Below are 15873 nucleotides of genomic sequence, written 5' to 3' on the forward strand. Positions count from 1 at the left end.
TACAGGGTGTTGATTGAACCATTTCCTTCCTTCACTCTTTTGAACTGAGCAGCATGGTCACACATCAGCCTGAAAGTAACACATCTGCGGGTAATAAAAGTGTGTCGGGGTGCGGCCGATTACTCAAAACAATTACGTCTTATGTCTTGCTGTAAACGCTTTTCCTGGACCTGAATGGAAAATGTCATGAGGTCAAGGAAGGATGTGAGTGAGGATTCTCAAGGACTTAAGAAGGAACGCTACTGCAGGTCCTTCATTCCATCAGATTATTCAACTTCAGCATCACATAACATAACACTGTGTTGATGCTGTTTGACAAACTACGCTCATATCCATACATTTTGTGCAATATTACATATTTCCTGTTACATTTTGTGCAATGCTACATATCATTTACTGTTTTGTATATTTTATTCTTCTGTGCAATAGTAGTAACACTATTTATTGCTATTCATTTAAGGCACCTTACAGTGTTTTTTTCCACAGCTACTGGTGCAATACACACATTTTACGTATATACATATTTTTTTAATTATTTTTTATTTTTTATTTTTCTTTTATATAGTCAAATTTCATTTTGCTTGTATAATATGTACACATATATAGTTTTGTTTTGTTTTTTTTGTATGTTCTCTACCTCTGCTGCTTTCTTTCTTCCCACTGCTTTCACATGCTGCTGTAATGCCCAAATTTCCCCGGCTGGGGATAAATAAAGTTTATCTTATTTTATCTTATCTTATCTTACAGGATGCTCCAGTGTCTGCTACACTTAGATAAAGATAAGAAAGGAAGCACTGAAGCACCTTTCCTTAGCATTTAGGGAATGCGTCCAGCTCTTTTCATGGCTGCTGCTGAGATGCTTCTGGGTCATTTAACTCAGTTTAGAACCTTCTTAACCAAAAATACTGTCCGTGTATGTCTGTCCATATGGTGACTTGCAAAGATCAATACTGCTAAATGAAAAAACTCCCAGGACTCTCTTTCCCTTTTGCAATCAAACACTCAAGGACTAAATCATACCTGTCATGCTCATGTAATATAACTCACCTTGTCCTCTCCACAGCTGGTCCCGTCCACGGCCCCGTCCAGCTTTGAGTGGCAGGTTGTTCCCACGGTGCACCACAGAGTGCTGCATACATTCTGGGAAAGCAGAGCAAGATTTATGTCTTATTTCCACAACATGCATTTGTTTTCACGGCTCAAGGTTTTCTAAGTGTACAAGCAGAAGTGTTCCCACTCGAATAGACAGCAGAGAGGCTGAAGCTCTGCATTTCACCTGAGATTAAACTGACAGCAGGTATACAGAGCTTGTTTTTGCATTTTGCTTTAAAAATAAAAATACCACTGTTTAGTGCTCTTCTATCACTTATCTTACAGCAAACACAGTTTATGGATCCACTCCGTACAGGCTGTATTTGTCTAATCTGTCAAAACAGGCTTTTTCTCCACGGGTTTATTTCCTGAATTCAACAGTTACGCTGGAGTTCAAGTAGAAAAGGATGTCATTAATATTAATGGGTGAAGCACTCACAAAGCCGAGTGTTTGCGTGATAAGACGCGTCACCTCATCAGATACTGCAGATCAGATAAGAATTACAGGCAGCAGCAAGGATTGTTCACATTCATTGTTCACATTCCCACCTCCCAGAAAACCATCACTGCATGAATGTTACACAACCCAGATTCCAAATAAATCGCTTTGTGAAACATTAATAACACACAACGGGATAATTTGCTACAATCAACTGAAAACAGCACAAAGATGATATATTTAATGTTTGAGCTCATCATTGATTGTTGTAAATATCTGCTTATTCTGAATTTGATGCAGCAACACGTTTCAAACATGTTGTGACAGGAGCAGCAAAAGACTGGGAAAGATGTGGAACGCTCCAAAAACACCTGTTTGGATCATTCCACAGGTAAACAGGTTGGTTGGTAACAGGTGATAGCATCATGATTGGGTATGAAAGGAGCGTCCTGGAAAGGCTCAGTCGTTCACAAGCGAGGATGGAGCGAGGACTGCTATCCAGCAGTCATTATTTCTGTGCACTATAGAACAACAGTGTTGGCTGTCGGATATTTCCTTGTAAGATCTGCACTTAAAATCAGAAGTTCAACATTTTCTGGCTGAGAGTTAAATGTGAAGATTAATACGATTTATACAATAAATATGAAGCTCCAGCCAGAAGCCAATTATCTTGGTGTGGAAACATGAGGAAACAGCTGGCCTGGCTCTGCGAGAGAGTGAAAACAAAAAGCTTACCAGAACCTCTACGGCTCACTAATTAACATTTTATATCTCACTGAGGAAGTAAAAGGAACTTTTACAGACATCAGTCTGGCTGTATTTGCAGCAATAACAAATCAAAAGACCAATAAGGAGATGTTTATTTCCCACAGGGGTAACGACTGATAACACATAAAGGTCAAATGTTGAGCTTGTAAAGGAGTTTCCTGGCTGAGTGGTCCGACAGTCTCGGCCCAATCTTGTTTGTGACATTTGTGATGGAGGTAAATTCTGCATTTCTGCGAAAATCACCATTCTGTAGATTAGAATGATTTTTTGAATTGCAAACAATTTCAGCGTTTGAACTTTCAGACAGCAACGAACTGTGAGCAATGTTTAACTTATTTTCCATATAATATGATAACACGTGGAAACACACGTCCAGTGTTGACTCTCAATGTCGAGATAAACTTGCGAAAGAAGCGGAAAGGCTTCGGTGGCCGTTCACACGGCACAGAGGAGACTGCTGCTTCTGAACATCAGTCTGAGCCACCCCTCTCATGAGACTCATCTGGACTTTCCCCGACATCCTCCTCACGCTGTGTGTCACGCAAAAACACACAAATCAATAGGGAAACTTTCCCAAGTCCCCAAACCGACAGAGCATTGAGCGGTTTACGTAATCCCTCTAACCAAGGACACAAAACTATGGGATGTGCCATTGAGTCTCTCTCTGCAGTTCATTCTGACGGCTGTGCCTGTACAAAGCTCTCGTCTATGTAACTTCACACTTAAAGCCCTTTGTGAGAGCTGGCGTCACAGCAGCACTTGGATGGAAGGTCGTTCACAACTGGAGTTATTGACATTGAACAGTATACAAGCGTGTGCTGCCTGACTAAAGGGACACATGTTTATAGTCATTTCAGCTCAAGTATTATTTCTGGGGTTACACAAAAGATCATAGTAGCCAAAGCTTCTTCTTCTTCTTCTGCGGACTCAGAGTTGGAAATAGTAAAGAACGAGGCAGAGTTCCTGCAGGAAACGTGCTTTTAGAGTTGATTTCTTTTGCCTTCGAGCGGCTTTCCACTTTTCCACCACGCTTTTAAGGAGAAACACTGATATCAAGCAGCAAACAGCCGTTTATGAGGAAGAAAATGCTTTCAGTATGTCAATTAGGCCTCAAGGACGAACCACCATGATGCACCACACAGTTTGGTGAGCACGCTAACGTAGCTACTGCATGTTCGTTTACATGAAAACTCTACAAGGTACCTTTAAACTAACAGCCAGCCAGCATTTTCAACGTAAGACACCACGAGACTTGACTGGTTTTTGTGGATTTTTAAAGCCGCAGACTGAAGGTGCTGTGAGTATCCCACTGTTTTTTTCTATCCCGGGGGCTGCTCGTAAAACCTGTGCATGCTGGGACGCTATGCTTGGAAAATGAACGTGTGTGTGGTCTCCGCCTGTCGAATCTTTTGCCACTCTCGCCGCTGTGGTCTGATGGACTGTATATCTGCTCCCAGCCAAAATCTTGGCAAAATCTCTCTTGGTTTCTTCTTCGAGACAATTTATGTCACTCTTCATGCAGCCGAGTACAACAACATGAATGTCCTTCTGCAGGAGAAAATGCGCCCTGTTATCACCGCCATTATAACATATTGTCGTAAGGACTCGTCCTTTTCAAGCACAACCAGGATCACTGGAAAAAGCAGAGTTCTGCTTCATTTACTGACCGTGTTGCTAAAACATCATATTTCACTTTCTGAAGTCATGAAGCAATCTGTAATCTTTATTCAGTAATGTTACAGATCCAACAGGTAGCGGCTGAGAGGTGCTTTTTATAACTGAGTTGGAAAAACAAGACAGAAAAACAGACTAAAGCAAATACGATACTGTCTATCAACTGCATTATCCCTCTGCTGAACAAAATGTGTTATAATAAGCCGTATGTCTTGTTATTTTGATTATTTATCAAGCAAAGGCTCCATGTTAGCACTTACCATTATCCTGTAATAATCATTAAATTAATTGATATACGGCTCAAACTGGGCTTCTTCAATGGCATTTTAATCATTTATTTTACAGGTGACTGTATACATGCATCCAAAGCAACATGTCTTTTAACACAATGCTGCTGTCAGTCTGGATGTGGTCTAAGACACAGTGTTACGGTTCTACTCCACATCCAGTCTGTCTGAGTTAATAGAAATAGGATAAGTTACAATGAGCTCATTACTCAGACTTTCTCTCAAAGATTTAACATTTGAAAGGTCAGACTGTTAAAGTGGGATATGAATTTACATTCTTATGAATTGCTAATGGCAGATTAGCACAGAGTGCACTAATGTCAACTCCATGACATTGACTGGTCCCAGTCTGGATTTAAAGCCTTTTGGACAATCGCCGCACAATAAAGTGAGTGGAAGATGTATATGTATGTATGTATGCATTACTAGAGTAAAAGTATGCTTATCAGCTAAATTTTAAGTACAAAAAGAAACCATTATGCAGAAAATAGTTCCTGTCAACACTTAATCATTTAGTGTATCAGAAAAAATTAAACTCAAAGTACTCGTAATTAAATAATCCATATGGTGCATGTTGTGGACACCACAGATTGAAGAAACCATCTATAAAGACACATTTAACCTTTGCTGCAGTTAACAGTAGGGGCTAGGCTGCAGATCAGGATCTTCAAACACTTGTTGCAGCTCATCAAAATGGTTTAATTTTCTTATTATGTGAAATGACTGAATTGTGACCAACATGCTGGTTTTTGTGAGGATGTCATTTCCCCTGGAGAAGAAGGAGGGCACCCTTTTATCTCTACTGTAAAATCGCTTGTCTTACTGCCAGCACAGTCCAGAAGAGCAAAGATTAGAGCTGATAAAAATGTCACTTTCAGTTGTTACTGCTTGATCGTAGCAATAAGCTTGAAAAGCAGCAGCAGGAGGTGCAGGGAGGAGAGTGCTTTGGGAGCTTTTCTGCCTTGAGTTTTGTCTCTAAGGTTGCATCCCTGCTGCCCTACTTCTGTGGTGAAGGTTACTCGGGCTGCATGCGGTGAATATTGCAAGTGTCGTGCATCAATAATGCAGAGTCTTAAAAGGAAGCTTTTCTATTTCTGACAATGTGGTGCGATAATTGAATGGAAAAGTTTGCTCCTGCACGCTGCACAGAAGACACAATGGGATCAGGGAACAGTGGAGGAGGTTGTGGGGAAACAAAGAAACATGTTGTGACAGGAGGCAGGAGTAGAAGGAGTATTCAGGTCAAATCCAATGAACCGTGGAGAAGAGAGCTGAGGACAGTTGAGGAAAGAAGAGACTCACGTTCTTTACAACCGCACACAGCTGTGTACGGATTTATTGGTATGTGTATGCTGTTACAGAGCGTCTTACATCCATGTCGTCACAGAGCAGGGACCCAGATCCGTACTGAAGCCGACACTGATGGGCAGCGCTGTACAAAACCCCAGGGAGCACCGACTGCAGAGACAGCTTCTCCTTCACCGGGGCATCATCAAGGCACCAGCCCCAACCGCGACTGTGAGGGGATGGAGGAGGGGGTGGATGGTTAAAAAAGAGTAGATTTTTATCAGTATAAATATGTTTTTCTCTGTTTCTGCAGTTAGTCATAAACAGTTACAGATGGGCAGGACTTTCCCAGAAAATATCATATGTAATGCACTCGTAGGTGGCAGCAAAATTTACTTAAAATAAATAAACAGGAATCAACAGACAATCTGAGAACCGCTGACCATGTTGCTTCACTGCTTGACTACAAAATGATCTCTGGGAACTGCAGCGGACCAGCACGCAAGCAATGACCTCTTAACGCCAAAATAAACAAGAGTAATGTCAAGAATCCAGATTAGTGCAGTAATCCTTCTGTCAGACATCCCTAGAATTAATCATGAGCACAAAATGTGCAAAAATCAAAAGAGAAAAGACAACAATACAGCAAAAGTGATGAGCTTCAAGGGAGCCCGTGTGGGTAACGTCTTGAGGCCTTGTCACTGACGGACGCTGCAGTTTTACTGATTAGATTTATATATGTGACATACAGGGCAAAAATTATAATGTCACAATTTTATGAGTACTACTTTGAGAATAGTAAGTTTTTTCTCAGGTGGAGTATATTGTGTATATTATGTAATCAAGCTCACTGCATTATGGTTTATTTTCTCTGCATAGTCACATATAAATGAGCTGAACACAGACAGGTTGTGGTCGCAAAGTCAACGAAACCGGCAGCGAACATTTGGGCAAGTTATTACAATTCATCCTGAAGGGTCTGATCAGGTCTGAACCAAATTTCAAGGAAAACGTGTCAAATATTTGTCGAGATATTCCACAAAACAGCCAACGTGAAGCTCAAGCGGCCCTAAAGTTGCAACGATTCATCCTCTGGGGATCCTGAATATGCTCAAAACTTTAACGCCAACCCATTCAATAGTTATGGAGAAATATTCAGCCGCTATCGTGGCTAAAAACCTTTTTTTTTTACTGATGAGATTTATATCTTCCTGAGAGCTCCGTCTCCTCTTACTTATGTTTACATGCAAGTAATCAGCAACAGCAAATTCGTTCTGAAGGAAAAGTGATGCCGACTGAATTATATTTTCTATCTAATGTACTCTGCAATCTTGCAACGCGCTATCCAATTATAGCGACGGCAGCGTTATGTAACTGTTCTATATTTATGCTTAGACACTGGCAGCACTTGGTTGACGTTCGGGAAAAATCAGGGTCTGTTTTAATACAGAAAAAATCAGCAGCAATCACGATCTTAACCGAACTTTAACCAAAGTGCTTATGTTGCCTAAACGTGACCACACTCTGGATTCCGGTGTCACAGTCCTGCACCCGCCATCCACCTCGACCGCCTCCCTGTGACACAGCACGGTGCAGAAAAACAAACTGACTGCGAACATCATCCAGGCAGCCACCGCAGCGTAATCGTGAATGCAAATGAGCCGTATGTAAAATGAATTTCTAAGTGAAAGGGTTGCTTCAACATTATAGCCCGCTGCTTTGATTCTGCTTTGTTAGGATGCACTGTAATTAATTTTCCACTCCGTAATGTAAATGGCAGTGACATTCCTCCAGTGTTCGTTGACAACTTCAGCAAGTTCAGTCAAAAAAACATTAAGAGTATGCGTCTAATTAAAACCTGCAGGCTCAATGAAGTCTCTCATTCAAAAGGAATTTGATTAAAAGCTATTTCATTTTCTTCCCCAAGAGAAAGCAGCACGGACACGTCAGGCGGAAGGACGCGCTCACAAAATTAAAACGTAAATTGACATGGCAAGTTTAATTTCTGACCCGTCACTGATCGCTTAACCATCCCCTACATATGTAGCTGTAATGTTCTCTGTGACTTATGAACACACCTTGGATATATTTTTAGATTCTAAGCTATTACCAGCACAAACAGGAACATTTAGTCCACACCTATAGTTGCATACTGACTAACTTTCTACATCTCAGTCATTACTTATATTAGTATTAGATGACATGATGAGCACAGTTGCACTGAGAGAAACGAGGACGGATGAAGTCTGAAACTGGTCATGACATTCGCTTTGGAGAGCAACTTACAGAGGATGGAAAAGGCCACGGCTAAATTATAAGTTAATTGTCTCATTATAGCTTTTCATTACCACAGCCAATTTAACTAAATGCTGTAATAATTGTGAAAGCAGCGCAAAGTTAGGTGCCACAGACTCTCTGACAGTCTCGGTGTGGCTTGCGGGGTGGAGGAGGAGCTGGCTGCACACACCTGTGTCTGATCTTCATCAGGAGCTAATTTAAGGCGGGCCCGCCGGTGTTCTCGCTGCCAGATTGTCACGGCTTGTGGTAGATTGTATGCTAGTGCCTTGCTAGTGATTTCTTGTACTTACCTGTGTTTTCTATATTCAGGATCCAACTTGTTACCCTCAAGCCACCCAGCACCTGTACCAGTCAGCTCGAGCCACCGCTGTGCCACACGGCCTACCTTCCTCGCCGCCTGCTTGCTTGCCTCCCCTGCCTTCCCTGTGTCTGGAGACACCACCTCAACCTACGCTTCCCCCCTTACCGCTGCCTAAATAAACTTTCACCTAGCCACCTTTCCCACGTCTGTTTGTCTGCATTTCGGGCCCTGCTCCCTAGCCTCGTCACAGTAGAGATGACAAGGTGGAAGATAATCAGGTCTTCACAGCACGCAAACCTCAAACATACATATCTACAAGCTGTTAATCAATAAATCAATAAATACCAAATTACACTTTAAAACATGAACCTAAAGGCATTAAATCCCTCACAATGTGGAATAACTGCCCAGGTCGTAAAAAAGTCGTACACTTTAGTTTATTAGAAATATAACTGATGTACAGAAAAGTCGTATAATTTTTGTGCTTAACTTTTTAAAGTGTACAAGTTCTGCTTACATGTATTAAACACGAATACACTAATTCTGCATCACTTAAGGTGGTATTTGAAAGTACTTTAGTGTAAAAGTGATATGAATTACAAATAAACTTTTAATGGTAAAGTGCACCTATGAATAGAATACGCATGTTTAAGACCTTTATAAACGTTATACAGTATTAGCACTTTTAATTAAAGTGTACTTCATTTTAAGTTTATTTAGGTATACTTCCAACACAGTGATGCTATAATACAACTGCACTAATGCTCATGAATCCTGATTTTCACTGGTGTACTTCAGTACACTTCAAGAAAAAAAGCTGTGCCAATTAATCGTACTATTCACGATACTCAGGTAACACTCAAGTGGTATTCAAGCATACCTGAAGGTGACAAAAACAGCACAAAGTGTACTTAGTACATCCTTCAAAAAGTATAATTTAGAATATTTTTCCAGCTGGGTTCATTGTCATCTTTGATGTGAACATGAATCATCTGACTCTTTGGGGCTGTCACAGGAATATTAGCCTGCACCCAAATCTCCATAACGAGGGCTAATAATGATGAGCTGTGTGGTCATTAAATAAATGGGAACTTTGTGATAAGACTGCATTCGTGACCTTAAATGGCCAAACTGCTATCAGGCTGCACTGTCAAAGCCAAGTGTGAGCACACTCGCGAGGGACGACGTCCAAGCTGCATCTTATTTGCTTTGTTCAGTCCAAACTGCTGCTGATGAGATGTAAATAACTGCACAGGATGTTTTCCCTCATCGTCTGTGCTGCATGATGATTTTCTGTTGGTTTGTCACTGCAAGTGAACTGTTTCACATTACATCACGTTACATAGTCATTTCATCCATTGTTAATCGAAAAATATGACTCCAGCGAACGCTGTATGATTAATATGTTTTCAAATGCTGAACTGAGTCCAAGCCGCTACATAAAATACTACATTTTCACTTTTTTTGAGTGACACACATCATTGTTTTATCCCCATGATTAACATAAAGATTAAAAAGATGAACACATCACATTTAAAGATGCGAAGGCCGATTATTTAGCACAACAAAATCATTAATTTGAGATGACCTCACACTGACTATTGAACAGCAGTAATTAAAATGTTCTCCATGAGTGCTTCCGGACTGAAAGGCAGCTCAGAGGGTAAATTAGGTTCGACTGCAGTCTTTGTGGAAGCCGGCTTTCCTGGAAATGTTTATGCCAATTAATGAACTGCTTTCCGAATCCATTCACCCCAAAATTAATTTCCAATCAATACATGAGCTGGGATCATATATGCGATGCAGTGTGTGAGATATCTCCGGGGTTTAACTGTTTGTTTCAACTACCGAGGATCCTCCACTTTGTTGCTATAGCCTTTCAGGAATTTAAATCACATTAAAGGGTGGCTCTGTTTTTGAGCAGCCCGTCTTTGTGATAATATCTAAACCACTCAGCTCAGGGTGACCTTCCACATTCCACGTAAAATAACACCTACGGAGCAAACCTCTGAAGCTGCACAGGCCGAAGAGGACAACTGAAGCCGTTTACAATAGAAGCCTTGTCCCGCAGCCAGTGAACGAGATAAACCAGCTGGCATTTAGAAGAAGGAGATGAGAAGATAAATATCAATAGTCAAGTCTCGTGTGAAGAAAATGATCAATGCAGATTTAGTGGTTTTGGATTGGCCGGCTGGATGTGGAGGTCAAAAGACAGGGCAGTGAGAGATAAGACGTGAACAGGGACACGCCAGCGGGGAGGTGGTGGGAGGAAGGCGTCATGTTTTCTTGATCTCTTTTCCTTTCAACGGTCAATTTCTGTTTCCATTTAGACCTTTCCGAATCCATCTTTATCGTAATGCAGGATGATTTGTTCTGGATCATGTGCACGCGTCACATCCTGACGAGCAGAGCAGTTTAATTTCAGACACCAGCAGGAGGCTCCGCTGCGTTTGAAAATGCAGCTTGCGTCGATGCTACTGCGCTGCTTTATCAATAAAAGACCTGAGCTGCTGAAAAGCTGTCTGCTTCAGAAAACAGCCACGGCGCAATCACGCTGCAGAGAAGTTTACTTAAACTTGCTTCCCAACACTGCTCCTACTTCAGGAAGTAAGACTGAGAGTCTACAGCCACACTAGCTGCTTTGTGAGGATGTTCACAATGAAAATGCTAACATGCTAATACTTAGCATGCATAATGCTTGCATGCAACATCTGCGAATTAGCAGCGAACAGCAGCTGAGGCTGATGGGACTGTTTTGCAGGTATGGAAATAAAGTACTGGAGAAAAGTACAATTCAGACATGCCGCTGGATGAATCTCAGAGGATCATCCGCAGAGAACAGCAGTAACTGTCCCAATTTAATGGAAATTCATCCAATAGTGGTAGACACATTTCACTTGAAACCATAAATATGAAAATCCAGGTTAGAGTAGAAGTCAAGAGAATGACCAAAATCTTTACAATTCATCATCCAGGGATCATTAATGTCTGTTTAAAATGTCCTGCCCTTCCAATTCTAGTAGATGTTAAGATACTGCACTGTATTAAGTGAAAGTTTTGACCTGCTGGTGGCTCTAGATGAAAATCAGTGGATCACGAAAGTCATTATGGTTCATCCTCTGGGCCCCACCATCTGTACAAAATGTCACGGCAGTGCATCCAGTAGTTTAGACATTTCTGCTGACTGACTGTCCTGCAGGAGTTCAACACCAGCACACAGTCTTACACAACACAGGCAGGCCACTGTTAAACTTTCATCTAAAAATGCGTGGAAAAGCGGTGCTTTCTTACGGACTGGGGCTGCTCTGCCTGGCTTCGTTTTAATTACGACGGCTCGGACACGCAGACACAAACACACAAAGCAGTAGCCTTTGTGGAACAAACTCCCACGAGTGTAAATATCACCCCGCGGCCCTTTTGTTCCACAGAGGACTCAAGAAGCTACAGCGCTGTCAAGAATCTGAACACCCACTGAATGAATTCCAGATGCTTGGAGCGGAGAAACTGGGGCAACTATAGTGAACTATTTCAGACACTCAACACATGTCCTGTTGAAGCCAGCGCCAGTCTTTGACAGGAGCAGCTGACTGTACGGTTGACTGACACACACTGTACTATACACAGATATAGCATGTATAATGTACAAGCATGTATTTTTATCTAGCTGTAGTGTCAGCTTGAGAAAAAGCGGGCATTTAGAGTCCTTAAGCTCCTTTTAAATGGACAAACCTTCAATAAAATTATTACCAAAATTAGGAATTTCTTTAATCAGTTGTTCTTTGCTATCATTGCACCAAAACATAAGAATTAAAAACTGTATCTGCTGCTCTTTGAATGGCCAGTTTGGACAAAATAAGTGTTGTCATCTGTCCAACAAAGATCAATGTAGGCAAAAACACTGCAGAGGAGCAACACAGCAGTGCAGCAGAGGTACGGTACAGTATGTTCACTGTTGTTCACAGCACCCCGACTTTAAAACACACACACACTCAGTCACACGTCATTTCTGGCACTCACTCGAGGAAGCGGGTGATATACTGGCGACTGCAGCGTGACCACCTGGGCAGGGAGGTGCCGTACAGGAGCTGTGGAGACATGACGAAAGGTCGTTTCCCAATGGGTTCACAGTCATTACCGTTGCCATCATGCTGAATCCCAAAGCTGTGACATAAAAGCACATCCCACACAAGTCAAATTAAAGTGAGTGGGCACAAAATGGAAGCATACATCAAGGCAAAGCAACAATTTGCAACAAAAAATACATGTGTCTGCCTGTGGCTGCACTGGTAAATGCTTAAACATTAAACATTTCAGCCATTTTTCTGTGGGTGCAGCCACAAAATCAGTGCAACAAAGCAACGTGTGCGCAGCAGTGATTAAGGAAACAAAGGTAAAACAAGCTGTCCTTGACATTTTTGTACATCTGTTAACTGCATGTTGCGTTTGTTCTGACTCATCTCTGCCTCTTAAAAAGGCTGCGGCGGCTTAATGGATGCTCGTGTCTTTTCAAGGCAGGAAGCTCAGCAACAAGAACGACGGCAGCGAGAATGCAGCAGCCGACTTTGTGGAAGCATTTCTACTAATGGCCGGTGGAAAATAAGTGAACATGAAAAACCCACAATTCCTCTTCTTTGTCATCTTTATTTAACTTTTAAAGAGAGAAACTTGAAGAAATTAGAGTTTCAACTGATAAATTCAGTTCTTAAATGTGTCTTTCTGGTGATTTTTTTTAAAAAAGGGGGTTTGCACAGAAAGTGTGATTTTAATTTTTTTATTGGAAAAAAAAGCGCTATACGCTCTCTGGTGGATTTGAGCACGAAGAAGGTTAACGTGACATTAAGATTATGTTCATGTACCTTTAATGATCTCTTGGTCAACTTTTCATGAAGCGTCAACATCATGCTTGTTTCTTTCTGAGAAAGCTTGTGTGGTTTTCTTTGTTTAATCGCCATTTATTTCCTTTTATTGCCACGTTTATTGTGAGGTCACTTGAGGAAAAATAGATCCTCACGCATTTCAAAAGAGGTAATTAAGAAGCTGAAATATGATAAAATAATGTGCAACCGAGTGTCGGGGTAATCAGCTAGCTTTGTTAAGTTGATGAAGTCTGCTGGCGACGTTGAAGTCAGCCTGAAAGACGCACGGATTGTAAACCTCGTATGTGCTGTGTGAGACAGTCAACTGCATTTAGGTTAATTAATCTGAGTTCAATGGTGATGTTGAAATAACGACAGAAAACTCAAGTGTTCAAGTTCAAGTGCTTTTTTTTTCTGCTGATTATTTGTGAACATAATTCAGAATGCTATACAGTCGTGTGTGTGTGTGTGTGTGTGTGTTGTGATCCCTTACTTGTGTCCCAGCTCATGAGCCACAGTGAAGGCCAATGGGAGGCCCGTGTCCTCATTGATGCTGCAACTGCGATGCGGCTGACACATCCCCGCCACGTGCGACAGACCCAGAGTCTCACAAGGCATGTTGATGGCTGCACAGATGTCCTTCCTGTGACAAGTGACGGAAGAGAGCCGGTCAGATGTCGGCTGACACGGAGGGCAACAAGGAATTACACATCTGAATTATGAGGTGATGAAGAACAGATAAAAGCGGTGGGAGGTGAAAGAATAGGCGGCGGGAAAGGAAAAAGGGGTCTGCTTCAAAAAACATCACATCTGCCACAAACTGTCTCACTGATCATTCAGCCATTGTTCGCTTTTTATACATGTATTAAATTCCTGTATTCTGTATTTAAATCAAACCACCGACTGCATGCTCCAGAGAAGTAAAGTTCTGAAAATGCATAGAGTCCATACTTTCAGGCTTTAGGAAAACAAACTGTCACACTCCATTTGCAATGTAATTAACTTGCAGAGCAGCAACCCTGCTGACGCTGGGAAAAATTTCATATATGTACAGTAAATGTTATACCAGCATATCTTTCACAAACATAAAAAAATTATCATTTCATATGTGCTGTCTTATACCTTAAAGACATATTTTAATGAATTGTACTTTCATATATGCATTTTATAAATATGCATGTATATGTACAGGTATATGTATGCGTGCGTGCTGCAGCAGCCTATAATGTAGGTAAATACAATGGGCAAACGTGCAGAACGGCACTGCGCTCTGCTGCAGCACATCTCTAATCAGAGGTTGCGGGTTTATCAGCATATCTGTCCTGCTGACTTCAGAAGGCTGCAGAGATTTAATGAGCTGAAGGAAAAGCTTTTCACACGGCATAGAGCAGCGGTGGATAACAGATACCGTCAGGACCAGATTGCAGATTTGCAAACAAATGCAATATTTATTTTTTAATGTCGATTTAAATTAATCCGCTCGTTGGAGATTGTGTGATTAAATAGTTCATTTATATTCTGAGCATTATTCTGTCATTGCTTTGCGTTTGCTCCAAGTGTTGAATTTGCCTTGTCTATTGTCACAAATACCAACAACTCACTTTGCACTGCTGCACTTTGAGTGAACCTGTTTCCAACTGCACTACAACTGCAGGTGCACTGCCTCCTGTACGGACATCGTGTAGAAGATACTATCTGTGGCTGATGACTATCAAGGACAACAGTGAAGTGATGGAGACATACAACACTCTGAAAGGAACATTTTTCCACCTCCACTCTATTCTTGTGAAACAGAGAAGATGTCTTCCTGCAGGTAAGAAGTTGTATAACTTCAGTTTGACTTGATGTGAACACACGAACCCTCATTTACAGAGCCAAAGCATCAAAAATATCTCCATTCAGTCCAAGATTTAGGTTTCTGCTGTACCAACAACCTCGTCCTGTAAATGTGTTTGTTCCTCATTCACTCACAAAATGAAGCCACTTTCTCTCATGCAAATAATGGGAATAATGTGTTAGCCTCAGGGGGGTTTACCTCAATAAACGCTAAACTAAACAAAAACAGACATAAAAGAACAAACAAATTCATTCATGAGTGCATATAAAGTTTCAGTATTACTGTAAAGATCTGCTCCATTATGTTAAACCGACTTAAACCAGGTTTGTGTCCACTTCCTGGTTGCACAGTTTGAGTTTGGGGTCGTGGAGCTTCGGAAGTGAAAATAGTCACAACTGGACCATCAGATATTTCCTTTCACTTCATAAATATGCTCCAACTTCAGCAATAACAGGAGATTTTCACTGAAAGGTTTGCATTCTGGGCAATAACTTGCTGGATAGTGTTCGACGGTCAGATCTCAAAGCACGAAGAACATTTGTGATACAGGTGAGTGCAGTGTTGATTAGTCCATCTGCAACCATCCAAATGGGTCAGTCAATAAAAACGAAGTGAGCTTTCTCTCCTGGAAGTCTTAATCAATACACGGTGAGCTGTTGTTTACCTGGTGAGCAGAACTGACACGTCATGGTGCAGCGGGTGTTCATCTCCTTTCATGTTGAGTTTCTTTTGCCACTTGCAGAAGCTGTTCAAGCTGTTGTCGGCGTGGTGTGTAATCTTTAAGTCATCCTGTTCTCCACACGCCACATCGAGACGGAGGGAAGAGAAGGAACAAGTCGAAATTAGCAGCTAACGCACGTCACTGAAGAAAAATACAGGTTGTATTTGATGGGAAGAGAAGATGACTGCTCTAGGATTGGCGAAACTGTGGCATCTCTGCTCGCTGCATTCGGCGCAGCCTTTTAGAGGGTCCTAATAACAGTCATTCAGACGAAAGTGAGGTAATCACTTTGTCACTGTGCTGCATGCGTCAA

General features: G+C 41.5%; 1 protein-coding gene across 1 annotated transcript in view; it reads right to left on the bottom strand.

Moving 5' to 3' along the window:
* The window catches only part of LOC121607835 (A disintegrin and metalloproteinase with thrombospondin motifs 7), a 69116-nt gene that overhangs the window by 30741 nt on the left and 22502 nt on the right, over positions 1–15873 (bottom strand). The window contains exons 6-10 of the mRNA XM_041938837.1: positions 15504–15628; positions 13496–13645; positions 12164–12307; positions 5632–5776; positions 1048–1140 (exon numbers count right to left, since the gene is read on the bottom strand). Of these exons, the coding sequence (XP_041794771.1) occupies positions 1048–1140; positions 5632–5776; positions 12164–12307; positions 13496–13645; positions 15504–15628 (657 nt within the window). The remainder of the gene's footprint in view (positions 1–1047; positions 1141–5631; positions 5777–12163; positions 12308–13495; positions 13646–15503; positions 15629–15873) is intronic.

This window comes from Chelmon rostratus, chromosome 1 (assembly GCF_017976325.1).
Source record: "Chelmon rostratus isolate fCheRos1 chromosome 1, fCheRos1.pri, whole genome shotgun sequence".
In the NCBI taxonomy this organism is placed as follows: Eukaryota; Metazoa; Chordata; class Actinopteri; order Chaetodontiformes; family Chaetodontidae; genus Chelmon; species Chelmon rostratus.